The sequence below is a fragment of the Eubalaena glacialis genome, chromosome 6 (assembly GCF_028564815.1).
Source record: "Eubalaena glacialis isolate mEubGla1 chromosome 6, mEubGla1.1.hap2.+ XY, whole genome shotgun sequence".
NCBI lineage: Eukaryota > Metazoa > Chordata > Mammalia > Artiodactyla > Balaenidae > Eubalaena > Eubalaena glacialis.
The window spans coordinates 71,714,394-71,742,039 of record NC_083721.1 but is presented as its reverse complement, the minus strand read 5'-3'; the positions used below and the strand labels follow the sequence as shown (position 1 = coordinate 71,742,039).

At 50.0% G+C, this 27,646-nt stretch overlaps 1 protein-coding gene across 2 annotated transcripts in view; it reads left to right on the top strand.

Annotated features, from left to right (window-relative positions):
* The first annotated feature begins 12,192 nt into the window (after positions 1–12,192).
* HEG1 (heart development protein with EGF like domains 1) overlaps positions 12,193–27,646 on the top strand; it is an 81,880-nt gene continuing 66,426 nt past the window's right edge. For both annotated transcript variants that reach the window (XM_061194282.1, XM_061194283.1), the window contains exon 1: positions 12,193–12,685. In XM_061194282.1, the coding sequence (XP_061050265.1) occupies positions 12,415–12,685 (271 nt within the window). In that variant the 5' untranslated portion in view covers positions 12,193–12,414. The remainder of the gene's footprint in view (positions 12,686–27,646) is intronic.

Here is a 27,646-nt window from a genome sequence, read left to right as displayed (position 1 = left end):
AGGAAGTATAATGGATGGGGGTGGACCCTGTCCTGTGGCTGCAGTTCTAGGGACAAATTTGGGGATCCCATTGTTTCATCACGCAGCTGCGTTCAGAGGTGACAAAGTCTTATTTCTGAAAGCGTGGTTCTCAGCTCACTGGTATAAAAAATGACCTGGGATGCTTGCTAAAATGCAGTTTCCCGGGCCCTTCTCAGACTTACTAAACCAGAATTTCTTGGGTGAGGCCTAGGACATACTTTGTTTACTATTAATTTTTAGTGGAGGATAGTTGCTTTACAGCTAGGACATACATTTTAAAGTAACCCCTCCCCCAGGTGACTTTCTAAAGTTTGAGAAGCACAGGTGGAAAGGCTTTGAGCTGACCTGAGTCTGAGGCCTCTGGTCTCCATGAGCTCCAGGCTCTGTGATGGGCAGCAGTGGTCCCAGACCAGAGCTCCGTATGCTATGTGCTAGCGAGGCATGCTGGTCCATGCTGGGGCCTGATAAACCAAACTGCGGGGGGCACGTCCATGGGCCGCACACTTAGCCAGAGACAAAGCACTGCAGAACCTCGTTCTACTGAGAACAGTGGAGTTGGGCTACATGACCTTGGTGTGCCTGTGTGTGCACAGGTGTGTGTGTTTGCAGCTGTGGGTCTGTTTGTCGCCCTGGCCATACAGATTTTGTTCTCTCTGCCACCAGGTGGTGCAGCCCCACCCCTTACCTCTCAGCCCAGCCCCCACCTCCTTCCTTCCTTCCTTCCAGTCCCACCTGCAGGTGGCGTCCTGCAATTCATGGTCAATCTTTATAAATAAAAAAATCTTCACTGAGCCAGGTGTTAACGCTAGATACCCATATTCATTGTTTCATTTGATCCTCAGAACAACTCAGTGAGGTAGGACTGTGATTTCCTCCGTTTTACAGATGAAGAAACTGAGGCTCAGGAAAGTTAAGTTATTAGCTAGTAAGTGGTAATACTGGATTTGAACTCACATCATTCACTGTTCATGGTCCTGTGGATGCCAGCCCAGACCCTAAGTCCCCAATGGCTCCTCCTTCACCTCTAGAGCAGGTGTTGGCAAACGCTAGCCCCGTGGGCCGAATCAAGCCCAGAGCCTGCTATTTTTTAAATTGAGGTGAAATTCATATAAAATAAAATTAACCCTTATAACCACTGCCTGTTTTTGAAAATAAAGTCTTATTGGCACACAGCCAGGCCCATTCATTCACGTATTGTCTATGGCTGCCTTAGACAGTCTATGGCAGAGTTGAGTAGCTGTGACCGAGGCCACATGGTGCACAAAGCCTAAAATATTGACTATCTGGCCCCTTATGGAAAAAGTTTCCTGGCACCTGCTTTAGAGGGTTTGATCTGGATCCAGGCCCTTGGGAGTGAGTTTCCTCACTATCTCCATCTCTGTCTCCGTTAAGGAATGCCTCTCCTTCCTGAGGATAAACTCTCCTCCTGTGTTGGATGCACCTCATGGACCTAGCTCCTCGGCTACCTCTGATTCCTCTTTCTTCCTCCTGTCTCCACCCACACGCAGGTCGGTCCTGGCAAACACACACCTTGTGCCTGATCTTCCGGGTGCCATCCCATTTTTCTTTCTTCCCCTGATAAATGCCTGATGTAGATGATTTATACCTGGACATTCCACTTTCTCTCCTTATATTTTCCCTCCTTACCTCTACAACCCAACTTGTGCCCTTCAGCTAGCCTTTTGCATACATCTCCACATGGATGTCTTGGAGTTACATGAAATTCAAGTAATCTACCTGGCATCCCATCTTTGCTAAGGTCATGTTATCCTGTTATCTTGCTGTCTCAAATCAGTTACTGTGAGGCCATCTTTGCCCTTCTCTTTCCTTACATCTGTTCTCTTCCCAAATTCTGTTGCCTTTTGGGCAATATCTCTTGGGTTGCTCTCTTCCTCATTCCCACTGTCAATTCCTCGGTCCAGGCCTTCATCCCTTCGTGCTGGGATCTCTACAGTGGCTCCTGACTGTTCTCCCTACCTCGCTCTCTCTCTTGTCTAATCTGCTCTCTCTAGCTCAATTTTCAAATACTGAGAGCTCAAGTAGTATCAGGCCCTTGGTGCTTCCCTTTGTCCTTCTTTCCAGCCTCTTCTCCCCACACTCCCCATGTTATGCTGAACACAGGGAGTCTTCATAGGACTTGGCACCTGTATAACACGTTTTCTTCCACTTAGAATGTTCTCCTCTGTTTCCTTTGCTTGGTAAACTCCTAAGCATCCTTCAGGGAAGAATTCTAATGTCACCTCCCTAAGAAAGCTTTCTCTAGCAAATCCTCAGTGTTCTCAGAGCACTTGGTTCATACTTATGTAAAACAACCTCCTTTATATTATACTTATTTATGGATCTGTCTCTTCTCCTAATTTGCTGGCTAGTCAAGGGCAGGGACGATATACATCTTCCACATCTCTGTGTACCCTAGCCTAGCCTGCTGGTATACAGAGGTGCTCAGTAAATGCTTCTTGAGCAACCACTTTGATCATGTCCCTCTACTGCTGAAAGCTTACAGTGAGTATTCCCACTGCACTTAGGTTAAGGCAGTGGTTCTCAACCCTGGCTGTACATGAGATCACCTGGGGAGCTTTTTAAAAATACTGATGCCCCACACCAGAGATTCTAACTAGGTAGGCGGGTTCCAGGCACCGACATTTCGTAAAAATTTCCTTGGCAATTCTAATATGCAGCCAGGGTTGAGAATCACTAGTCTAATGCCTAGTTTTCAAGGCTCTCATTCATTCCTCCACCTCCTTAGGAGTTCCTGCTCAGAACCCCTCTTGAACAAGTGGCTTCCTTCCCAGATCCCTCTCTCTCATTTGGGCCACACTTCCCTCCCCACCCAGACGAGAGCAGAGACCCTGTACGTTTGCATGCTTGGACACAAAGCACAGGGCTGCCAGTGTTGTGAGAGCTCGCTGCAGGGCGGGAGCTTCAAGCACAGGGTTTGTTTGGGGTGGCGGGGGGGAAGCACTGGGTGGGAGCTGGTGGCGGTGCCTAGCCTGCATCCACACCAGCGTGTGGACGGCCCCTGCTGCCTGACACCAACAAGTGACCCCACGCTGGCAGAGAGCTCAGAGCCTCAGATATGCTCTGCTGGCCAGCAGACATGCGGCCCTGTTTCCTGCTCCGCACGTTTGTCTGATTCTCTCCTTATGAGGGGACAGTGCAGGGGATGGGACGGGGCACCGGTTGGTATCTGAAGACAAGTCTAGTCCTGGCCTTCTGTGTGTACTCTGTGGGCACATCCCTCCTCCTGCGGGTCCTAAGTCTATCCCCAGGTCCCTACAGCTCAGTCAGTGAGGCTTTTTTGTGGTTTGTCTAGACCAGGGGCCCCCATCTGCTCTGAGCCAAGGCCACTTGGAAGGGACAAAAGATGTCACAGACCACCTGTTCCCAGTCGCTCATGTGAAACAAAGACTTTTGGAGATAGGGCATTTTGAGACATTTATTATCCTTTATTTGTTATTTCTTACCTTTGAGACATGTATTTATCTTTTATTGCCCACAGTGGGTAATAAGGGCCTTTTGTCTAAGGCCCTAGGTTCAAATTTGTTTTCTCAAATTTTAAAAACAGGTAAATCAAGAGCCTCATAATGTATCTGTTATTTTTTTCTTTAATACGAGAAATAATAATGTATTTTATTTTTCCATGACACTCTTTCCCTCATATCCATCATCTTACTTGATTGTCATAGTTTCCCTGTGAGGTGGTCATGCCTCCCAGTGGCAGATATTACTGTCCATCTTTTGCGGATGAGAAAACTGAGACTCACTGAGGTTAATTGATTGGCTCAAAGTTGTAGAAATAGAGAATAGAGAAGCCAGAACAAGGGCTCATGTGTTCTGCTTCCTACTCCAGAGCCCTTTTCTAAAACATCCCACTTGGCCACCTCCATCTCTTAAAACGGAAATAGTTTTCTTCTCTTTTCCTGATTATAAAAGTAATAGATGCCATCAAAAGACACATACATGAAAGTTAATAGCAGCATTATTTGTAATAGCTGCTCATGGAAACCACTCAGTTGCCCATTAACAATAGAAGGGAAAACAAATTGTGGGATGGCCCCGCCCCGGGTGCTATGAAGCAAGGAGAATGAAGGGTTTATAACTACATGTAATGATGTGAGTGAATCTACCATCAGATTCTGAGCAATAAAAGCCAGACACAAAAGGGTACATCCTACAGCACTCCACTGATAGAAAATATAAAACCGGGTGTTTTGTATTTTATCAGAAACTACTAGTCTCTGCTGAAAGAAGTCAGATGGTGGTGACTGTGTGGGAGGATGAGTGGAGGGGACGTGGCATCTCTCCACGTGAGTGCTGCCTCTACCCGCGCTCTGGTAGCGATGAGCTCTGCGTGGTGCTTACCGCCGCTACACTTGCACTGTCGTCTATGCACATCGTACTTTAATAAAAAGTTGTAAATAGTTACTCATACTGTTGTAAGAAATGCAGATGACACAGAGAAGGACACATATTCTTCAGCCAGTTTTAAGAATAAAACACAGAGAATGTAAAAGTTTATTCCACAAATATTTTTTTTTAATGTATTTAGTTCTGTGCAACAGTTTGTTAGAGAGAAGAAACAGAAAAGGGATGAAGGAAAAAAAAGGGGATGAGCTGATTAGAGGAAAGGCAGGAAAAGAGAGTCTGATGGAGACGCAGAGAAAGGGACGGGCTGGGAGGCACTCTGATGCAAAGTGAGACGTGAAGAAAAGTGGAGACTGTGATGCCCAGCCCATGGAGGAGACCCCTGCAAGCAGAAAGCGACATAAAGGTCAAAAGAATGGGGGGCCCAATGGGATATAGAAGAAAATGGAGGCTCCAGCCTCACAGGGTGAGGCAGAGAGGATGGCCAGAGGGAGTAGGGGGGAGTCGGTGTGGAGGTGAAGCCGTGGACTTGCCCCTGATTGCTAACCTGGGCTGTGTGAGGGCAGCAAGTTATCACTGCTTCTTGAAAGACAGGGACGCTTAGCAGTTGCCTTCCCAGTGACTCCAGATCAGGGCCCAGCACTTGGAAAGTCTTGTCAAATATTTGTTGACTGATGGATTGAATGAGATGATGCCTGCAAACCCAGGCCCCTCTGCTCACAGTGGGAGCATCACCCTGGGTTTTCTGCTCCTTCCTTAGGGCCCTGGCCGCTTTGCCTGGTGTCCTGGCATCCCAGGAATTTCCCTGCCTGCTCTGGGGAGGATTTTTCACACTAGAAGGTTTTGCAAAATCAGACCACTTTATCAGAATCCTGTTGCACTGGAGAATGTTCCTGGCTCCTTGATGTTTACAGTGTATAACTGATTTTATCGAAGGAATGTTGTTTGGAAAGGAATGGTCCTCTCAGATGAGCAGACAAGAAACGGAAGGTCATTTGAGGACCCACCCCAAGCTGTTGAAGTTGGAACTCAGGGTTGCCATACATGATGCTTGGGAGCTTGGCCAAGCTGTGAGCAAGCCTTCCTCCCTGAAGGAGGTCCCAGCCTGTTTGCAGCGGGCTTGCCTTGCTGTGTTTACATTCTCACCTTGGCCCTCCAAAGCAAAGGCCTCTGGAACCCTGCACCAGCGGGCGGAGAAGCAGCAAGAGCTCCCTAGGCTTGGGGTCCAGCAAGCAGCCCAGCTTGGCCTGGACAAAACAAAACCATTCGTGACATACCAGAAAGGGACAGTAAGGCTTCTCCCGGGAGGTCAGAAATAGGGAGATGGGTTTATTCCTTCAGTTCTTTTGTCAAAATCCCAAGGCGCTCTGCTTCCTGGAACTCTGAACAAAACAGTGCAGGTGTAGCAAGTGTTCCCTGGGGGCCCTGCACCCTCTCTCTTCTGTTATAACCCTGGTGCTGTCAGGGCTGGCTCAGCAGCTTCTGTCTGCAGGGGCTCTTGATGTATCATTGGGCAGAGAAAAGGACAGCGTGGGATGCAGAGACGAGACTGAGATGGGAAGAGAGGCGGGGTCAAGAGAGGGCAGAAGTCTTTGTACCTGGTAGGAGGGAATCTATCTTGAAATGGGAGAGAGCCGACGTGCCCCGGCTCAGGCCAAGGATGCTGGGCGCCGGTCAGCAGAGAGGAGCACACTGGAAAGAGCTGGAGCTGCTGGACACTGTCCACCAATCTCTGGGAGCCCTGAACAGGGTGGGTGTGCTAGCACATTGGTCTCACTCTCCACAGCTTTCTAAACTTCTTCATTCTGATGGGTAGAATTGTGTCCCCAGAAAGATACGTTCAACCCCTAACCTCTGGTGCCTGTGAATGTGACTTTATTTGAAAAGATCTTTGTAGATGTCATCAAGTTAAAATGAGATCAGACTGAATTAAGCTGGGCTCTAAATTCAATGGCTGTGTCCTTATAAGAAGGCCAGGTGAAGACACAGACACACACGGAAGGAAGAAGGCCACATGGCAATGGAGGCAGAGACCAGAGTGTTATGTCTACAAGCCAAGGAACACCGAGGATTGCTGGCAGCCACCAGGACTTAGGAAGAGGCAAGGGAGAATTCTCTCTCCGAACCTTCAGAGGGAGCATGGCCCTGCTGACACCTTGACTTTGGACTTCCGGCCTCCAGATCTGTGAGAGGATAAACTCCTGTTGTTTTAAGTCACCAAGTTTGTAGGTACTTTGTTTACAGTAGGCCTAGGAAATGAATATATTCATGTTCCTCCAAATTTCAAATCCTGAGGTCCCACCCCTTCAGTCCCCCACTCTTAACAAATAGCTTTGTATTTGCTATCTTACAAAAAAAAAAAAATTCAAGTCCTCAGGCAGAAATCCAGATCCCCTCACCCCGCTCCTCTTTCCCTCCTCCCAAGGCCGGTCCCTCCACCTGTGCTACGGATTCCATCTTCTCCGGCTTCTCAGAAGCCCTTTCCTGTCAGTCATCTTTTCTCTTTCTTAGACCTTTGATTTTTCCCTCTCCCAAGTAGACCCTTTCTATGTTCAAATTCTCCCACTAAAAGCGAGAAAAACTCCCTTACTCCTAATTCCCCTGTAGTTCCTGTCCTAACGCACTCTTCCTCTTCAAAGCCAAGCTCTCTTGAAGTTATCTTGACCAGCTTGGTTTCCTCACTTCCCATTCTTCCCAGCTCGCTCCATTGTCCCTTCTGCTCCACTGACACCTTTCTTAGTATGGTCACCGGTGACTTCCATGGGGCTAAAACCAGTGGGTTTTTGGGTCTTCCCCTTGCTGGACCTTTTGGCCACGTTACACGCTGTTAACCACGATCTCCCTTCCTTTGCTCCAGTGACGCAACTTTCTCCTGGACTTCCTCCCACATCTCCATGGTTCCTGCCCAGTCTCCCTTCTGGCAGAGTCGCCCTCCCCAGCCATTTCATGGTGTGTCCTCAGGGCTCATTCTTAGGCTCCCTTCACTGCCTACAGCCCTCTCTAGATGATCTCATTCCCAGTTACACAGATCTAGACCTCAAACTTGGACCTCTCCTCTCAGCTCCAAGTCTGCAGATTGAAACGCACACTTGACATGGCCACGTGGACAGCTCAAAGACATCCCAAGTCCAAGACAAAGTTAATGATCTTGACCTCAAAGACCTAATTCTCATTCACTGTTCCCGCTTCCTTGTGAATGGTACCACCATCCATCCAATCATGAAGGCCAGAAACTCAGGAAACCTTTGACCTCTTTTCCTCACCCTCCATATCTGTCCGCATATCTTGTGGATTTTACCTCGCACAGTCTCAAGTCCATACTCTTCTCTGAACTCATTTCTATCATCCTCATCCAAGAATTATCATTTCTTATGTGGACTCCAAGAGTTCAGGCATCAGCACTTGTTTCTTTCTAAATCATTCCCCTTATCATAGCCAGAATGGTGCTTTCCATTCCCACCTCACTAAGCTAAAACCTTGAAATGACTTCTCTAAATTCTTAAGATAAAGCAAAAATCTTAAAAATGGGCTGTTAGGGTCTGCCTGATCTGGTCACTCTGAAAGTCTCCAGCCTCACTTCCCTCCACACTCTTCCTCGCTCTCTGTGCTCCAGCCACGTTGGCTTTCTGTGGTCCTTTCCATTTATCCCAATCCTTCCTGCCTCAGGGTCTTTGCACATACGCTCCCCACTCTCCTTTGCCTGATTAACAGCCTACATGTTAATGGCCTGCAGAGCTTTCAGATAGTAGCTCAATCTCATGTTTATAGGGAAACCCAACCCTCTCTCCCTCCTTCAGGGCACTTTCTACAGTGACAAGTTTACATTTACATTCTTTGATAACTATCTGTCTCCTCCAAACCTTTAAGCTCTGTGAGGTCTGAGACTCACCCAACACCCAGCACAGTGCCAGGCACAGAGTAGTCACTTAGTAAATATTTGTTGAATGACTAAATAAAAGAAAGAAGGTGCTATGTTGGGTTCTGGAGATATAAAGAAGAACAAGGCCCAGGACTTCCCAGAAAGCAGCTCATTGATGAGGGGTGGGAAGGGACAAGCAGATGAGAGGATGAGTAAACAGACCCAGGGTGTAAAAATGTGATCAACACATAGCAGAGGAGCAGGCCAGAGGAGACAGTGATGGCCGGTCCCAGTGTCCCACCTCCAGATGAAGCTCAATCCAGGAGTCTGCTGACTGGTTTCTCAGCCCTCAGGGACCCTAGTCCCGTGATGTTACTGATATGCAGTCACCACCGTGTCCACCGCCACAAACCCTGCAGGGGCACTGTCCTCAGGAACGGGCACACTTTGGGCCTGTTCCAAAGGCAGCGTTATTAAAGGCTCTGGTTACAGTAAGAGCATCATGTGCAGCATTTGAGTCCGATGGGCTCCTGATGCCTTCCAGACAGTGATTTCATCATAGCCTCAGATCAGCCCTGGGAGGCAGCAAAGGGTAATGATTTTTCTCCCCACTGTACAGCTGGGGAGACTGAGGTCAGTAGAGATCACTTTTCTTGGCCAAGGAGTGAGAACAGCTCAGGAAGAGAACTTGGAGAGAACCCAAGGCCCTCTCTGCGGGGTCCGCCCCCCAGACCAACTGGCAGAGGAGGACACCCCAGACCGAGCGTACATTGTAGCAGGAGCCTGCAGGCTTGTTTACTTTGGTGCAGAAGGACATTTCATCACCTCTTGGAACCACAGAATGTTAAAACAGATGGGCCCTAAGAGATCATCTGATTCGACACCCTTGTTTAATGAGGGAGGAAACTGAGGCCAGAGATATGAATCTCCCTTCCCCTCCCTTTCCTTTCCCTGCCCAACTGATGCTGAGCAGTAGGGCAGAGACTGCTAGCTGTTTACCCAAATCTCTTCTCCCCTTCTAGCCTATATGGCTAGACTATATTTCCCAGACTCCTTTGCGGTTTGGTGAGGCATGAGACCATGTTCTCTCTAGTGAGATATAAGAGAAAGTGAAGCCTGGCCCATCAAAACCTCCCATCCTCACACCTCCGTATTCTTTTTCACCTCTGGCTGATTGGGATGTCAATTCCAAGGGCAACTTTGGAAGCTATGCATTAGAGAATGGCAGAGCTGCCACAATGCCGAAGCCCTGAAAGGCTATATGGGAGAAAGCCACCCCCCGACCTGAACATCAGTGCCTAAGGCTGTTAAGTGAACAGGGAGAATAAAATATCTACCACATAAAGTTTCTGCATTTGGGGAGCCTATCTGTTACTGTAGGGGCTTTCCTGTCTCATACAAGTAGAGACAGGAAGGCCCCTGCAAAAGCTCTGACTACATACAGCATTGGGTAATGGAGATAGAGGCTCACTGATGATTTCACTGTCAACCACTTTGGAGTGGCCCCTCTGGAAAGGCTAGGGACCTGGCTCCTAACTCACTCAATCCAGGAATTTGGTCTGAGCTGGCTTCCTACCTGTTTAATTCTAGATCAATAGACTCCCAGGGCTGGAATGGACCTGGGAATGTCATCTGATTTATCCCCTTGGCTCCCGACAGGGCCTCTTCTAAGCCATCTGAGATGACCAAAAATCTTGTCTGGATTTTTATATCCCTGGGAAGGAAACACTCCAAATTCCTTAGACACTTGCTTTCTACTTCCTTGCTACTGTGTCAGAAGGTTCTTTACTGAACCCTAAAACAGCAGAGCTGGAGCATTCCTTAGCAATCATCTAGGACAATCTTTGTTTTACAGATGAGGACACTGAGGCCTAGATCACACAAATAGTGGTAAAGTCAGGACAGGAAGCAAGGGCCCTAAGATCAATTTGACTACTCTTTCCAGGGTTCTATCTGCCTCTAACTCTCTCTTGCTGTTTTCTCATGTTCTGCCTGGGAGGAGATGAAAATATGCTGGGGTCCATCTTCACTGTGATCAATCTTTCCAGGTTCTCCTGTGTTTCTCCCCTCACCCCTCCCCTCACCTACCCAGCTAACCCAAAATAGGTCCTTCTCTTAGGAGGCAGAGAGAAGATCAGAGAGGTGAATCTGTGCCTAAAGGGGAGGCACGTGTGACAGGTGCATGTTTGCTCCTTGGGCCTTGGTAGTGAAGACATCTCTGAATCCACACCAGAAGCCTGTAAGGGTCATTAAATCCTTAAATGTTACTGGTTGCCCAGGAGGGCAAACTGGGCTATGTGAAATGTTGTCTGAGGAAGGAAGGGAGCAGCAGTGACCAGAACCTCTGAATACAGTTTCTTGGCTTATTGGGGTTTGTCTGGCTGCCTCTGGGCAGCTGGGGGCAGTCCTGCCTTGTTAATATGAGAGCAGGATCCCAAGAAGTTGAACTGGGGCCATGAGCGCAAACCAGGTTTCTTACAGGGGTGTTATTGTATGGTACTTTCTTGGAAAGACCTGGAAATTCCATGTGAGAGCACTGGAAAGTTGGGTTTGTTTTGTGGTTCTTTAAAAACAAAACAAAATAAAACCAAATCGTTACTCCTCACTCCACAATTTAAGGTGAGCTTGTACATAGAGAGCATCCTTTATGTTTTCTGCCAAGTGACTCACTTGGACTGAATCACCAGAGTGGGCCTGGGTCCATCTGCAGCTGCCCTGGACACACCACAATCTGCTCATTAACCTGAAGGGGAAGTCATGGGGCTCAGAGACAGCAACTGAGAGGAGCAGAGAAATGGGGTGGAGACAGGCCTGAAAGGGAAGTCCACACTCATAGTTTCCCGAGCATCTGGTGGTCAGACATGGTCCCCAGTGGAACTGACGAGATCCCCAAGGAGCTCCAGTATTCATTTCAGTTGAGACATTATCGGGATTATTGCAAATTCATAATTGTGGGACCAGAATTAATGATGCCACATGGTCGTTCACAGATAAATCCCTTAATCTTTGGGTCTAGCTTCAGAATCTTGAGCAAGTTATTCTTTCATTTTGAGCCCTTCTTTCTTCACCTAGAAATGCAGAGGCTTACAGTCTAAAAATTTAGACATTTTATCCTTTATTTACCAAGAAAGTCTGTTTACACGAAATCTTTGAATCTCTCCTCCGAAAGTGTCCATTTAAAATTCAGGGATCTCTGTGTATCCTTCTGTTTAATTTGCGATCTGCAGCCCTTTTCCGGATATGAGTTTGCCCTAGCCCTGCCTGAATTCACAGTTTTCTTTTCCCTGCAGCCTGTTTGGGTGTCCTGGCGGTGACATTTCTGCAGAACTCCGGTGTGAGCCAAAGGCAGTGGTGGGATGGGGATGCGGATGGAATCCGGGCTTGAGAGGGCGCAGGGAGGGGCATAGGATGACTCCCGAGTTGGCTGCAGGGTAAGGTGTTAGGCTTGGCCACCGCCAGCTCAGCCCCAGCCCTGGGGACTGGAGGAGAGGTGGTGGGAGGGGTGGGGGGGGTGTCAGATTAGTAAGGGTGGGGAGCAGGGCCCCAGGTTCCACTGCTCTCGCATAGCAAAGCGCTTTGTATGATCTAGTTGGTGCTAATTATGTTCCCCAGCACCTGCTTTTCACCCATGGACTGTGCATTTAAGGAGTTGGGAAATTCTGGTTCCAGATTTTCTAAATTTTCTGCACATGGCAGGGCAATACTAATTGGGGGCGGGGGGGAGGGGGCGGGGTGTGTGTGTGTGTGTCTGTGTCTGTGTCTGTGTCTGTGTGTGTGTCTGTGTGTGTGTGTCGGCTCCGAGGACCTCCCCCCACGGTCCCAGGCCGGCGCTCGCGGGCCCGGCCCCCGCCCCCTTCCTGCCCTCTCCCCGCCCCGGCCCGGCCGCGCTCGGCCGGTGATGTCAACCCGAGGAGGAGCCGCCCGCCCCGCGACCCGCCCGGGCTAATCAGCATGTAGCGGCGCCGGGGCCGCCTCCGCCGCGCCCGCCCGGCCCCCGGCCTCCCTCCTGCGGCTCCCCACAACTTTTGAGGTGGGGACCGCGCTCGCAGCCTCACTTCGCTCACTTCCCCGGCCCCGGGCAGCACCCGCCGCTCGCTTCCCTCGCACCCGCGCCCGCCCCGCGCCCGCCCCGCGCGCCGGGCATGTGAGCGCGGGCGGGCGCCGCCACCATGGCCTCGCCGCCGCCTCCGCTCCTGCTGCTGCTGCTGCCGCTGCTGCTGCTGCTGCTGCCGCCGGCCGCCCCCGGGACGCGGGGCCAGCCGCCCTCCCCGGGAGGCGCGGGGCCGGCGGGGTCGCCCGAGCCCGGCCCCGAGCGCGAGCTTCGGCCGCCCCCGGAGCGCCACGGGCCCGCGCCCCCCGGCCACCGCCAGACGACCCCTGCGCCGGGCGCCGCGACGCGGCCGGGACCCTCGGGCCGGGCACCCGGAGGCAGGAGCGCGGGTGAGTGAGAGCCGGGGACTGGCGCCGCGCGAGCCTCGGGCTGGGGGCGTGGGCGCGCCCGGGGCCGCAGCCCCCGCCCTAGGCCCCTGCGCCGCTCGACCCCGGAGGGGGCTCCGCTTCCCCGGGGCGCGCTGGGACCGAGCGGGGGGCGGGGGCCGGGCGGGAGGGTAGGGAGCCGGGAGAGTGGTTTCCTAGCCGCTTTCGCGGGTGGCTGGACTTGGGGGTGTGACCATCCTGTTCTCCCCCCATCCCCTTGGAAGAAAACTTATCTCCCATGGTGTACCCCGGACCCCATATACACCTACCTTAAAAGAAATAAATTAAAAAAAAAATCCACACCTTCACAAAGCACCTCTCCTACTTCGGAGGTGATAACGTCCGAGGCGTTCATTCCCCAATCCCATTCTTTTCCTATAGATACAGAAATAGGCCTCTTCTGGTACAGAGCCTGACTTTCAAATTTAAATAACTGATTTTTTTAAAGGGTTCTAGCCCTGAGGATATTTGTAAAGGACAAAGGATGTAGTTGGAAACCAAACACTCTGCTGGCTCTCTCTAAAGCAGAGACTCCAGGAACTGTGTGGAGGTGGGGCTCCAAGGTGAAGCCCTGCAAGGCAGACGCTGCCACAGGGCTGTCCCCGAGCCTTTCCTCCCCTTTCCTCCCCTTTCCTTTCCCCGTGAGCTGCTGCTTCATGCATCAGCCCCCGCCTGTCCACTCAGAGCGACCTGCCCTCTCTCCTCCGGACCTTTTTATCCAATTCCTTCTTTGGGTCTGCAAGAAATGCTAAGGACCGAGTGGAATTCCAACCGTAATACCATTGTGACCTCGGGGATCTCACCTCTTTTGATCTCAGTCTGTCCATCTGTGAAATGGAAGTAATGATCCCTGCTCTTCCCAGCCTCCTGGTGATGATGTGACAAAATGAAAGTAAAAATAAGTGGAAAGTGCTTTGAACAAAGCCAGCAATGCGGTGGTGTAAGCCACTGCCTTCCTGTGAGTGACACAAGGCATATGTTCTCGCGGGTTATCCGGAGAAGCCAGGTCGCTTGAAACAGTAGGTATTGTCTTGGAGTTTAGGTGAAGGCTGAGAAGATTTCATCTTTCTAATGGATACTTCATTTAAGTCTCTCATATCACACAAACTTTCTGGGATAGGAATTAGCTTGCTTCATTGCACCTAGGGATGCTTCCTCTAATTAAATAAGAAGAAAGCTTTAAAAAAAAAAAAAAACTCAGATCCGCCAGCAAAAACTCAATTCCACATTCAGTAGTAATCCCATCATTGCAAATGCCTTGTCCTCGTGAACTTCTCCATCACTGGCACAAGACTGAGACACTGAGGAACTGTAAGGGAAGAGAGAGGAGAAAGAAGCTTCCAGACCTACAAGAGACACAGTCACCATGACTGCAACTCTAGGTGACTTACAGCATCCATCATTTTAAGTTCCACAGGAAGGAATCAAAAACATAAAAGACAATATTTCCTGGCTTTCTCACACTACAAGAGTAACCAAAGAATACTGTGCAGAAATTTGTGTGTCTTCTAAATGGGAAGTGGAGTGCAGGGGATTGAGGCCATCTCAGGAACTAAAAGCAGTTTCTCTGGCTGGAAGTCAGGCTTTCTTAGCTGTAGGGCCTGATCTTGTTAGTGGAGGGGTGGGAGGGATGCTGACTTGCGGGGGGCCTGGCTGGATGAGGCTGGTACAGGAGTCTCCCTCCTTCTCTTGTGGGTGAGAATCCCCACACATCATAGAGAGCTAGGTGTTACGGGGAGAGGGACAGTGGAGGCAGTTGGCTTAGGGACTCAGCAGGTAAGAGTTGGGGCTGATCTCCCTTGCTGGTCACAGACACCCCTCCGCCCCGACCGCCGTATGTGAGCCACACTTCCTCACAGGTGTGGCAGGTAACTGCTAATCTTGGCTTTTGCAACCTTCCCGGTTGCAAAGATTCATTTGGGGAGGTGAGAGCAATGGAGGTTTCAGGTGCGTGAGGCTCTGGAGGAAAGCACTTGAGAGTCCCAGAGAGCAGGTAGGCAGGAGCTGGGGTTGTCCAAAACTTCTCTTACCTAAGAGGATCTCCCCTGGGACCACCACCCCCTCCGCTGCACTGTGCACAGAGACCACCCAAGGAGTGTCTGCACTTCACCTGAGCTGAGGCGAGATCTCAGGTAGGATGTTAGGAAGGTGAGATGAGAAAAGAGGAAATTGATTACCTATTGAAAACTTCTAGAAGCTACTAACATGGCTTAGGATTCAGGCAGGACCTGTGCTGCTGTTCTGGTGGCCCACATAACGTCACTTAGAGGGAAAAAGAAACAATGAACAAGAAAGTCAGCATCAAGTGATTTCAGTGAGTCCAAGTTTCCTAATAACCTCTGAGATTTTCTCTGGACCCTTTTTGATTGGCCACCATGTATCACAAGGTACAATCAGTTATTTCCCAAGGCAGCCAAGTCTCAACACTGCAGGGGCTTCCGGAAGCCCTCTGGTCCACACAGCGTCCCATGTGGTTATCTGCCCTCTCAGCACCCCAGACAGATGGCCACCCAGGCTCTGCACCAATCTTTTAATGTTTGGGGAGGTGCTTGCTGCTGGTTATGAGCCCTGAGTCTTACAAATCAGGTGCTTATTTGTAAGAGATGCTGGTGGTCAGTGCTTGGTCCTCATGGCCTGGGCTTCCAAATATGATGTCAACAGCAGGGACCAGAGAATGTCCTTTTCTTCCCTGGGGCCATTTCTAGCCCCTTAAGCTCTTGGCAGAGTTCAAGATTCTCACTGTTGAGTAACCATGCTTGTGTTCTGTCTGTGGGTTGTTTGCCTGCCTTAGACCTCAAGTCCCTGGATGGCAGCACTGCCCCCCTTTGTTTGGCCTTTGTTAAGCTTTTGCACCCACCTGTCACCCGGCAGGCCGTTAAGCTAAACTTGTTGCTGGTGTTTCAGCCAGTGGAGGTAGAGAGGATGCCAAGTCCTCGAGGTTTCCTTTTTCTTGCTGTTTTTGTTTTTGTTTTTTTTAACAACTCAGGGTTTCTGAGCCACAGTTCTGAGTGCTTAAGTTGATACGCTTTGACTTTTGTACTTCACAGTCCGCGCTTTCACTGTGAGATCCGCAGATGAGCGCGGGGGTGGGGAGGAGGAGGCCTAAGTCATAATGAAAATCAGTGCAGAAGGAAAGCACTTTCCCACCCAAAGGGGAAATGACGCTAAGGAGCTGAGCAGCCAGACCAAGGAATAATAATCTGAGAAAAATGCAGCTCCCTAGAGTAAAGGAAGCGCTGTGAGCCCAGCCCCTTCTGGGCTGTTACATAGCTGTCCCCTGAATTGCTGTAACTTTGTGGGCCAACTTGTCGTTTAGCTGTAGCTGAGGGGGAACCCTTACACAGTGCAGTGAAGACCTGGGCCGGGCAGGAGGCAGCCCCCTGGCACGAGAGGGAGCTTTCCTCCGGGCATGTCTTGGCCGAGGCTGGTGGCGGTGGTGGTGGGGATTTCTGAGAAGCCCTCTTGCTTTGATGGAGGGTGCCCCAAATAGAAGGAGGGATGTGGGGAAAGGGACTCACCCTGGCCCGTGTGTGTTTAAAAGCCACGTCCTTTTAACTTCATGCTTGCAAATGCTGAACAGCTATTTCCTGCCCGAGAGCTGAATGGTGTGGGTAGGGTGAAAATGAAAGGTGTTTGCTGCCCAGCCAGCCAGTTACTGCACCCCTAGTCCTGGACAGCTGGGGAAGGAGCCTCTGCCCTCCCAGTGATCCCTTTTGCCTTCCAGCAGCCCTGCCCAGCTGGCTGAAAACGGTGTTCTCAGAATTGGCCTGTTGTCTCAGAGCTGCTCAGAAAGAAAGCAAAGCACAGATGGCAGTTGAAGTTTCTGAGCCCTTAGTGCCTCCTTCAGTGGCTGCCCTCTGTCCCCACCCCCTTTTGTGTGAACGGGAGGTTTCAGCTGCAATGAACGTGCCCCCCTTCAAGAATCCTAAGGAAGGAAGCAACAGGGAAGGGGATCAGTTTTGCTCCCTCTTTGCCTTCTAGCCTTTGAGCACCTGTGTGGTTGGAACTTATTCCTCGTCCCATTTAACCCTCAAAACAACCCTGTGAGGGATATTATTGACCTTTTACAGTCGTGGAAACTGGAGCCTGGTGATGTTAGATGAGACAGTCAGTGGAGAAGGAGGAATTTAAATCGATTTGACCAAATCCGTTTGCTCTTTCCACAATATCATGCAGCCTTGGTTTTCTCATGGGTTAAATGGGGTGAGAGTTGCCTAGATCTCTAAGATCCTCTCCAGTGCATCGTTCTTCTTCCTTTGTTCCTCGGATCCTTGCTCTTGCCCTTTTTTCGAGAGTAAGGACTAGGATTGGAATGAGAGACAGAATGAGGAGATGGCAGCAGTAGTGGGGACAACCTGCAGAGTAGAGATCTAATAAAAGAAGATGGGACTGCAAGGCTTTCTACATGTGTAAGATGGTATTTTATTTGGAGATTGTGAATTACGCCCTGTTTCTATGCCAATTCATAAGGTTATTGATGCCAGAGGTAGCTACATTCATTAGCAACCAAACTGAAATGAATTGGTGATGTTCTCATGGGCTCTCCTGGGAACAGGGCTGGTATTCTGAGGAAGTGTTATGAGTACTTCTTCAGTAGGAGGAGACGTCAAATGGTACCCTATTCAGAGGCTGTAAAATTGTTTTCTTTTTAACTTCTATGCCCTCTTCTACCCACTCATCGTGCATCTCGAGTAGATAGAAACGCAGATGTTTCTGTCCTGTCTTCTCTCTCTTCTTTTGTTGGAGTGTGGTACATGGCTCCGTCTGCATCCCGTTTGACTGATCTGTAAATCAGAAAATCTGTACAGAGCTCTTTCTCTGTGAGAGGAGCTGTGCCAGGTGATAGGGAGGGTGAGGTGCAAGCCTGCCGTGCCCCCGGCGAACATGCAGTCTTGTTGGAGCATGAGATCCAAATGTCTAAAAAGTGAAATGATGATGCACGAGTGATTCATCGGTGAAGAAGTGTCACGAGATCATACTGACCCAAGGAATGGTATGGCTGGAGATGGGCTGCAGCACGCAGAGATGGAGAGACGGATGGGGTCGGCAGCCCCGGGAGACATGTTGGGGAGAAGGAAAGAGTTGTTTGGATGTGGATAGACAGAGAGGCGGGTATTGACATCAGCAAAATCCCAAATACTGAAACGCTCAGGATATTTTAAATGCAGGTTAACAGCCAGGAAGGTGGGGGGAGAGGACTTGGGGAGACTAGTTAGGCTCCAGCATAACGGGAGTCATTAGACGGGACTAGAAAGGAGGATTGGGGCAGATTGGGAAGGCATCCGTGTTTGTCTCATCCGCGTTGAGGAGCCCCTGAGGGCTCGTGAGAAAGGAGCAGTATTGTTTTCTTGTTCGGTGTTTAGTGTGCTTGGTGCTGGAGCCTCATGGATGAATCACATACAGATCTGCCCTTACTACAGCCCAGCAGTAATTTCAGAGATATCAGAGTGCTGGTGGGCAGTATATCGACACCCTGGGAGGAAAAGGGTGAAAACAGAGCAGGACGAGAACGTAGGGGAGCGGAAGTTGAAAGGGAGCGATGCAAGGGCCCAGGCAGGAGGACCCGGTGACCGCCTGGCTGCAGGGACGATGGGGCGCGGTGGATGGAGAGGAGCTGGTTTGCGTCAGGTGAGGTGCCTTCACCGTAAAGACTGCAGCCTGTCCCAGTGAAGCCAGTTGAGAATGCAGAACCGAACTCGGGCGAGGTCAGGGCTGATTCAGCCTGGAGGGTGAGCCCCAGCAGCAGGGAACGTCATGGGAGAAGAGGCAGCCAGCTCTGACCGGGTGGAGAACATCCAGCATAGATGGTGAGGAAGAAGCAGTGCCAGGCAGGGGGTCAGGCAGGCCTGAGGGTGCCGTGAGGGCCTGGCAGCTTGGGGGCTGGTTGTGGGTGGGCAGGTGATTAGAGTCAGTGCACAGTGTATGCATAAAAGGCAACGGTCTTAGGGGCAGGACAGGAATAAAGATGCAGACGTAGAGAATGGACTTGAGGACACAGGGAGGGGGAAGGGTAAGCTGGGACGAAGTGAGAGAGGGGCATGGACATATATACACTCCCAAATGTAAAATAGATAGCTAGTGGGAAGTAGCCACATAGCACAGGGAGATCAGCTCAGTGCTTTGTGACCACCTAGAGGGGTGGGATAGGGAGGGTGGGAGGGAGGGAGATGCAAGAGGGAGGGGATATGGGGATGTATGTATATATATAGCTGATTCACTTTGTTATGCAGCAGAAACTAACACAACACTGTAAAGCAATTATACTCCAATAAAGATGTTAAAAAAAAGGCGAAGGAACGTCTGTGAAGGAACGTGTAAGCTAAGGTGTATCTGCTGGGTCTTGTCTCATCTGCGTACTGTCCCAGTTGAAAGGAAAGGGGGATGGGGAGAATGAGGCTGAGGGCAGGCCCCTGGCTTTCATTCTGAGAATTCGGGGGAGCCTTTAGGAGAGCAGGAAGGAGCCTGTTTACCGTGTGGGAGACGGCAGATGTTGGTCTCCCTGGGCAAAGTTTAACAGTGACGTGAAAGAGGAAGAAAGTCAGAGACCTAGAACCGTTGATTCCCACCCCCAAACCCATTGTTGACTCCCAGATCCTCCCATGTCAGGAGTTGGCAACACCATCCACCTAGTTACTTAAAGGAGAAGCCTAAAAGCCACCCTCCATGCTTTTTGTCCTCAACCTCTACATCTTTGTGTGTGTATGTGTGTGTGTGTGTGTGTGTGTGTGGTTACTCCAGTTGCTTCTGTTTCCAGAATATATCCCGAGTCTGCCCTCTTCATCTCCGCTGCTCTCTTCTGTTCTCCCTGCATCCACTCATGCTCTCCCTCTACTTCATGCTCACAGGAGCCAGAGTGATCTTCTTAAAATGTAATTCAGGTCACCTCACTCTTGGACTGAACACCCTCCGACGGCTTTGCCGTCGTGCTGAGATAAAATCACACAAGGTCCGCAGGTCTGACCCTGTTAGCTCTCTGGCCTCTTCTCACTCCACTCCCCGTCCTAACCCACCAGACTGTTGTTTCTACATGCCCAGCTCCTTGCTGTCCTAGAGACGAGGCACGGGGTGTCCCCGGGCTGTAGCGGAACCAGCCTTGCCGGCAGAGGGAGCAGCCAGTGCAAATGCCCCAAGGCTGGAACGAACTTGCATGTTTCAGGATGGAGAGAAGGAAGGCCACAGTGACTGGGTCATGTGGGACCAGGAGAAGGCGGTGAGGAGGGCAGACTGTCTTCTAGGCCCCAGGAGGGGTGTTAAGCAGAGGAGTGATGTGGAGAATAGACTGCGGGAAGCCAGGGCTAGTTGAGGGCCTGACACGTGGTAAGTACTCATGGATTTGTGGAGTAAATGATTGCTTCAGATGTGAGAGTGGGAGGTGGGAAGAGGGATGCACGCTTGCAGTACTGTCTCTGTGACAGAGCTGTCCTCACGTTCCTGGATCAGCAAAACACAGGGTCGGCAAGCCAACACCTCCCCCCTGCTTTACCCCCCCCCCCCCCCGGTGCAGTGGGACAGTGGACTGGACAGTCTTCTCCAGGGGAGGGAGAGGGCAGAGGGGCTGCTGGTGGAGCAGAGAGGCCTGCATCCTTGCTGTGGGGTGGGGTGTGGTCGGGGTCCGTGGCTGGGGAGCTGCTGTGGCGGGATCTCTGGAGACAAGGGTTTGGATGCACGTTTCGGGAGTGTTCGCCTTTTGCTTATTGTGTTCCCGCTTCCCTTGTTGGCCCAGGAGCTGTCAGAGGGTGAGGATGCTTCTCCCTCATCAGGCAGGGGCCCCTCCTCCCTGACGTTCGTTTCCCCTGCCAGAGCAGGGACCCTCAGGCCAGAGATGCCTGGCTTGCCGTCCGTCAACAGTGAGGCCATGAGGTGACATTTTTAACTTAGGCTCAGGATAAAGTGCTAGCATTCGGTACTTCCAAGCTGCATGCTTGTCTTTCCTTTTTAAATGTTTTTTTTTCCTCATTATAAGAGTTAATATGTGTTTATCATATAACATTTGGAAGTTATAGAGAAGTAAAAGCAACAAATAAATTATCACCTATATTCCAACTACTAGAAGTGTATTAAAATATTAGCAATTGTTATTATTTCTCATTTACATGGAATATAAAGTTATCTAACTATATCTATCTATCCATTTATCTATCTACATATCAATCCATGTGTATAGCTGTATGAATATCCAGAATAGATATTATTCCACTATATGGTAACTTTTTTCTAGCTATTTCTTTATTGGATATGTAGACTGTTTTCAATTTTTCATTGTCATAAATAATGCTGTGACTAAATATCTTTGTGCAAAGATTTTTGTATTTATATCTGATTATTTGCTGCATGTTAATTCCTGGATGTGGACAATTTTAAGATCCTTGGCAGTACTACCAAATGGCCCCTTTGAATTGTACCAAATTATACTTTCACCAGCAAGTTGAGGAGAAGATGTTTCTGTGGGTGACTGACTGTGCTGGGCATCTGACAAGCAGGAAGTTTGGTGGACGCTGCTGAGGGAAGTGGGTCCCTCCAGAGCAGGCTGGCAAGCTGTCCACCACGCTGTGTCCAGGGAGCCTGCATCTGGGAAGGGAGGTAGCCTAGCACAGTGCCTTGGCTAAGTGACCGGGCAGAAGGGAAATACAGTATTTTAGAAGGAACTAGAATACAGAATTGGGGATGGGGCAAGAGAATGCCACAGGGACTTTGCATCTTTCTAAATTAGAGTCATTTCATTGGCAATAATTGATCCCTTAAATTGTGGAGTACCGGGCAAAATTAGTGTTTTGTTTGGGGTCTATGAGAGCACTTTGAGAATTCTCTTTACGTTCAGAAAATCCTACATCCTCAGGATTAGAAAGGACCTTAGAAGATCCATCTTTATTCATTAAATGATAGGCTTATGTCCAAAATAAGGAGGAAAAAGAAGACTCTCCATTTCGTTTTAGGGCTCTCACTCTTTTGCCTCATCTACCCTGGTTGATTTCCAGCCAGAGTCAGTAATTTCACTTTGTGCTCAGAAACTTTTGGTCTCTTTGTTCAGGGTGCTATGCAAAATGTGAGGTCCCCTTAGATTGGGAGATTATCTGACAAATCCAGATGCATCCAACGAATGATGTGATGGCTGCAGCTCATAGACATAGGTATTCCTGGAAAGGTTCTAGAAACCGGTGAAGCAGTTTCACAAGCATCACAGTGACAGAGCTGTAGTTGGGGGTAGATATGGTGCTCCAGCAACTGGAGTGGCTAGAGGTGAAAACTGGTCCAAAAGGTCCGGGGTCAAGTTTTGGCTCTGCCACTCAGTCACCATGTGACTTTGGGCATATCACTTCCCCCCGGGCCTCCATTTCTTTATGAAATGATGGTCCATCCCATGCTAAAAGCTCCCTTTCTGAGAGGGCCCATCTTTATCCTGTGAACACCTCTCGACTTCCCTGATGCTGGTATAAAATGTGAGGAGGTTCAACACCAGGCTCCTTAGCTTGAGGTCCGGGAGCTTTCGGAGCCTGTGTGAGGGACAGGGAAGGGCCGCACGGTGGCTCTGAATGTGCACTTGTGAGCCCACTAGACCTGCAGCTCCTTGGGAGGAAGCAGTAGATTTTATCCCTCTTTGTGCCCTAGCGCCCAGCACAGGCCCTGTCCAGCCTGTGGCCACCAGTGCCCGGGTCCTACTGCAGAAGCACCTGCACCGCCACGTGGTCGAGGGCTCCTGGTATAAGATCTCTTAAGGAGCCGGCAAGGTTACAGAGGCTGTTCAAAATGCACACATTGTTTCTGAGCTATATTTTGGTTTGGGGGACGTGAACTTCATGCCATGTGAGTGTGTGAGGAAAGCTGGCAGGTCAGATGGTGTAGGAAGCAGGCAAGGCTCTGTGTTCCCAGTTCCTGGAGTTGTTGGGAGCGCTGGAGGGGAGGCTCTCAACTCACTGGAGACCCTGAATAACAGCAGACCCTGCCTCCCTGGGCTGGGAGGGAGCTGGGCTGCTGGAGGCAAGGAGATGGATTTGATAAGTTTGACAAGTTTCTGCTCGATGTCTTTGATAAGTTGGGAGACGAAGACCAGGGCGGAAGATGGGTGACGAGAAGAGGGCAGAGGCCAAGGTCAAGCTCTCCAGCTGGCCCTGCGCCATCCTGGGCGTCTGAACTGAGGCGGTCGTGTTGGAGGAAGGAGTCGCAAGGATACGGAACAGGGACACCCGGTTGTAGTCTGGTGGGATTTTTGTTCTTTGGGCAAGGTCGTGACTAGTGATTACCATATGTTAGGCTAGTATTGAAAACCGCTCCATTTTCCTTCCCCGGGTGGTAGGAGGTGAAGGAAGCAGCTTCACCGTGGGGATGAGTGTCACTCCTGTAGCCTCTGGGGCCACCAGGACGTTTGTTGATGCCATGGGTGAGACTTTCTGGGATCATCTTGTGCCGGGTGTGGATGAGAGCCCTCCTGGCTTTGCAGTCACAGACCTGGGGAGGTCCTGGCTAGGGGGTCAGATAGCCTCAGTCCAAATCCTAACAGGGCCACTGGCCAGCTGTGGGACCCTGGTAGGTTATTCAGCCTCTCTGCGCCTTCAGGTTCTCATCTGTCAAATGGGCTACTAATAGGCCCCCGCTCAGGGAGTATAGTGTCGTAATCCCCTGTGGAGCAGATTGCGAGGTGCCTGGGCAGGAGAGCTCTATAAATACTGGCCACAATGACTCTCCTGAAACCAGTGTCTATTAATACCGACCATTGTATTGGTGACAACGCACCCTTCACCTCCAGGCTCGTTGGCCAGGGGACAAGTTCTGAATGCAAAGGGCTCAAGGCCACCTTCCAAGGACTTCTGTTACCTAGTCCGCTCTCACCCTGGACCCCTGCCAACTTCACCTGTGGTCTTCTAGAACTCTCTCTCTCTCCTTAGCTTCAGAGAAAAGAGCAAGATTTGAAGTCAGAAAAACTCAGTGCCACAGCCCTTGCCTATAATCATCTGAGGAGACCCAGTTAACACACGTGAAGCAATCAGGATTCAACAAAAACAGAATATGAGGTATATGTGACCCCAAAATAATAAGCCTTTGAAAATCAGTCATAGTTGGACCTCTGTGGCCAATGAGTGTTGTCCTCCAGGTCAGAACCTTTGGAGGTTATTGACACGCCTCCAGAGTGTTTGAAGGAGTTGGGAGCTACCTTTAGAACCAGTGTGTGGGGCACAAGCGACTCACTGCTGAATTTTTGCAGTTAAACCTCCTCCTGGATCCAAAATGGGTTCACTCATCTTGATCGCCTTCATCAGTCACTAGATTGGGCTTTGAATTTGCGTCTGTGTCCAAAATAATCTAAACACCTTATCAAAGGATGAAAAAATTGTCGTTATCCAGGAAACTCAAGAGAATAATATTCTGCAGGCTCTATTGAAAATTAGAGATTTTTAGAAAACAGCTCGAGCAATGACAGCATTGTTGGAATAAGTGTGGTCTTGATGGGACCTCCTTGAAGGGGATCAGACTCACTGGGTAGGTGAATTCTTGTGGTTTGCTAGGAATTATTTATAGTATAGTTGTGCCTTGTGGTAATGGAATGCCGCTGGCAGAGCTGGGAAGACAGATGCCAGTGGTGGCTCAAGGGCTCTGACGGGGTCAGAGGACTTCTGCTCTTAACCCCTTTGCTTTCTAGGTATGTGGCACTGGGCAGCTGCCTAACATCTCTGGGTCTTCCTTTCCTTATGTTAAAAATGAAGATGATAATGTCTATTCTGCTTCCTTAACAAGGCTTTTGAGGAGAAGCAGATATAATTATGACTGTGAAAACATGTTTAAATGTAGACATAGCAAGTAATGAGTTATAATACAATGAATTGACTGTGACCTTGGGCAAGCCGTTTCATCTCTGAGCCAACTTCCATATCTGTAAAATGGAGAGGATAATACCAGTTGTGTCCACCTCACAGTGTTGTTGTAGGGGTGAAATGAATCAATCCACATGGACGAGCTTTGTAAACATGCATGTGCTGTGTATGGGTTAGTCATGAATGCTGCCCTGGAACACATCGGGCAGTATCATTACTCTAAGTGAGGTGGGGCTCTATGGAGAAGGTAGATGCAGGAGGTGAGAAGAAAGTGGGAGAACATTCTAGGAAATCTCAGTGGCCTTTTTCAAGCCTCCTTCTCTTTGTCCTCTCAGCTGCCACTGGCTAAATAGCTCCTTCCCATCTCTGCCCCTCCCACCAAATGGGATGTTCCTCACAGCTCTGCCCTTGGCCTTGTCCCTCCAACTCAGTGAAGTGAACATTTATTGAGCATCTCCCGTGAGCCACAGTCTCTCATAAGGGACACAGAAATGGGATCATATAAGTTATAATTGTATAACAAGGTAAAACAGTGGTGTTGAGGGAGACAGTTGTCTCTGGGAAGGCTTCCTGGAGGTGGTGGCCTCTGAGCTGGGTGTGAGAAATGAGTCACATTTTGCCAGAAGGCCAAGGGGAAGGAAGCAGGGCACTCTAGGTAGGAGGACTGCAGGAAGGAAGGCATGGAGGGAAGACAGCAGGGCTTCACCTCTTTTCTCTGAGGGGGAGATCCTCCTCTTTCTTCTCTGCAGAAACCCAGTTCCAAGCCTTCAGCCACCAGTCAGACGTTGACACATTCGTTTATCCTGCTTCACTTTCAACAGCACAGATAGCGGTTATAAACGCAGACATGTCGCCCTTTCCTCCCCTAGACCCGACCACCCTTTGCCTGATAATGGTCCTGTTAATCTCTCCATTGCACATTCAAAACCTCCATCATCTTTGTCTCATTGCCTTTTCTCACTCACAGGTAATAAGTGTGGACTCTTCCCTCCCTTCTTTCCTCCCATCCTCACTTCCTCCCTTTCTTCCTTCCACCTCCTAAATCCCATCACTTGTTAATCAGATGGAATTAAGTACACATAATTCCATTTGGACAGTGGGCGACCTAGGCTGTCAAGGTGTGTCACCCCATTTGGGTTGTGAAGCCGCAGTGTGGACCCTGGAGTCCCTTGGAGGTCATCCTGGAAGCATACCAGGAGGTCCTCCTCAGCCCTTTCCTGCTTTCTCTTTCAGAAGCTGTCTTTGTGTTGCTCCTTCCTTTCCTATCCTTCATTCTTTATTTCTGTCTTTTTAAATTGGTCTTTGGAGTCAGACAGACCTGGGTTGATACCAAGTGCTACTATTTGCCGTGCAACCTTGGCCAATTTACTTATCTCACTATACCTCAGTGTCCTTATCAGAAAATAGGGATAATAATGGTGCCTACCTCCCAGGATTGCCAAGAGGATTAACTGGGACAGTCCCTGTGAAATGCTGAGCGCGTGCCTGCAGGGAGCAAGTGCTCCCCTCATTTGGGCTGCCATAATAATAGCCAATCATGACCCTACTCTGGTGGGCATCTTTTTAAAAAACCTTCTCCCTAGCTTTATTTCTCCCTCCCTCTGTAAATTTCTCCCTTTTGTTTTATTTCTCTTTCCAGCCCCCTTCCTTTCTTCTCCCTCTATTTTATCTTCTCTCTTCACTGGCTATGGCATACAACTGATTTTTTAACTATTGGTTATGATTGAATCGAGTGTCATGTTTCCCAATCTTAATTTTAAAAGGCTATCAGTAAACCTTTAATGTATCTTCTGAAATAGATTTTACTTAAACCCCTGCGGGCTCCTGGCGTTCCCACGCTGAGCCCCCCCCCCCCGACCCCCGACCCCCGTCCTCCGTCGTCCCCCGTCCCTTGAGAGGCAGTGACCTTGGCGACCACCTTCCTCCCCTTCCCCAGTCCAGGCCTCAACATCGGTCCAATGTGTACATTTTCTAATGCTGTAAACTTTCCAGACAAATGATGCCTCTCTGGTTTCCTTAAAGTCCTGGGCCACTTCTCACAAGTCAGTGGAGTAAATGGACCCCAGAACGTGTAAAGGCACCGGCGTCTGGCTCAGTTCGCCCGCCGCCCCGGTAGCGGCGCTTCCTGCCCCCTTCCCACGCCTCTCCCCCTTCCTCCTCGGAACCAGGATGTTTTCCTTGCCTCTTTATTGTTTCACTAACCTGGCAGGCCTCCTTTGGTGGAGCCCTGCCACCAGGCTTCCTCTTTGGGTGTGAGCGAATGTCAGGGTGACCTCGCGGGAGGCAGGGAGGCTGGCTCCCCGGGCTCCCCCCCCAACCCCAACCTTCACCTCTGGCGCCGCTTGCTTCGGCCTCTTTCTCAAAACTGCCTCTCTGCTAAGGAGCCTCTTCAGCCCCTCCATGGGTGTTTATTTTTCAGAGGGTAAGAGGGGCAAAGAAAACCGAGGCACAAGGTATAGGCCCCCCAGAGAAAGCCTTTTTGTTTACTTATTTAATTGAATGGGAATCTTCTGACCTTTGACCCTAGGGCTGTTTCTCAAGGTCTTTTTTTCCCCTTAAACCTATAGAATTATTTTTAAAGCAAGGAGCATGAGGTCACACCAAGGTCCTTCATCTTTCATTCCTGCCTGGATAGGCAGCCTCTTTCCTTAGTGCCCCTGAGGCCGCCTCAGGGGTGATTCCCTTTCTGGAAGCCTGACCCCAGACCCAGGGGCTCCAGGTCAGCCGACTCTGGGTCACGGCTCAGCCTTTGTCCTGGAGGATGGTCATCTGGACAAAAGCTGACTCTCTCACGGGGAGGGGAGGATAATGTGCCTTGTAAACTTCATGCTTTTCATTACGAGGGGCTGTTCCAGGGGAATCTTTTTAAAAATCACATCATCGGAGTTTTAGTCCAAACACTTCTCAATGTGTATGTTTTTTCTTGGGGCCGCTCCTCTCAGGGTAAGAACAAGGAAGGAAACGAAACTCCCCGAGAGCCCTGGACAGTCCAGATCGAGAGCTGAGTCTTTTGTTCACACAAACTCATTTGGCTCCTAAATGTCCTCCACCCAGAATCATTACATCCGCAGCAGCGTTTCAAAACACTGCCCAGAGTGGCCGAGCTGAGTAGGCGGCTGCC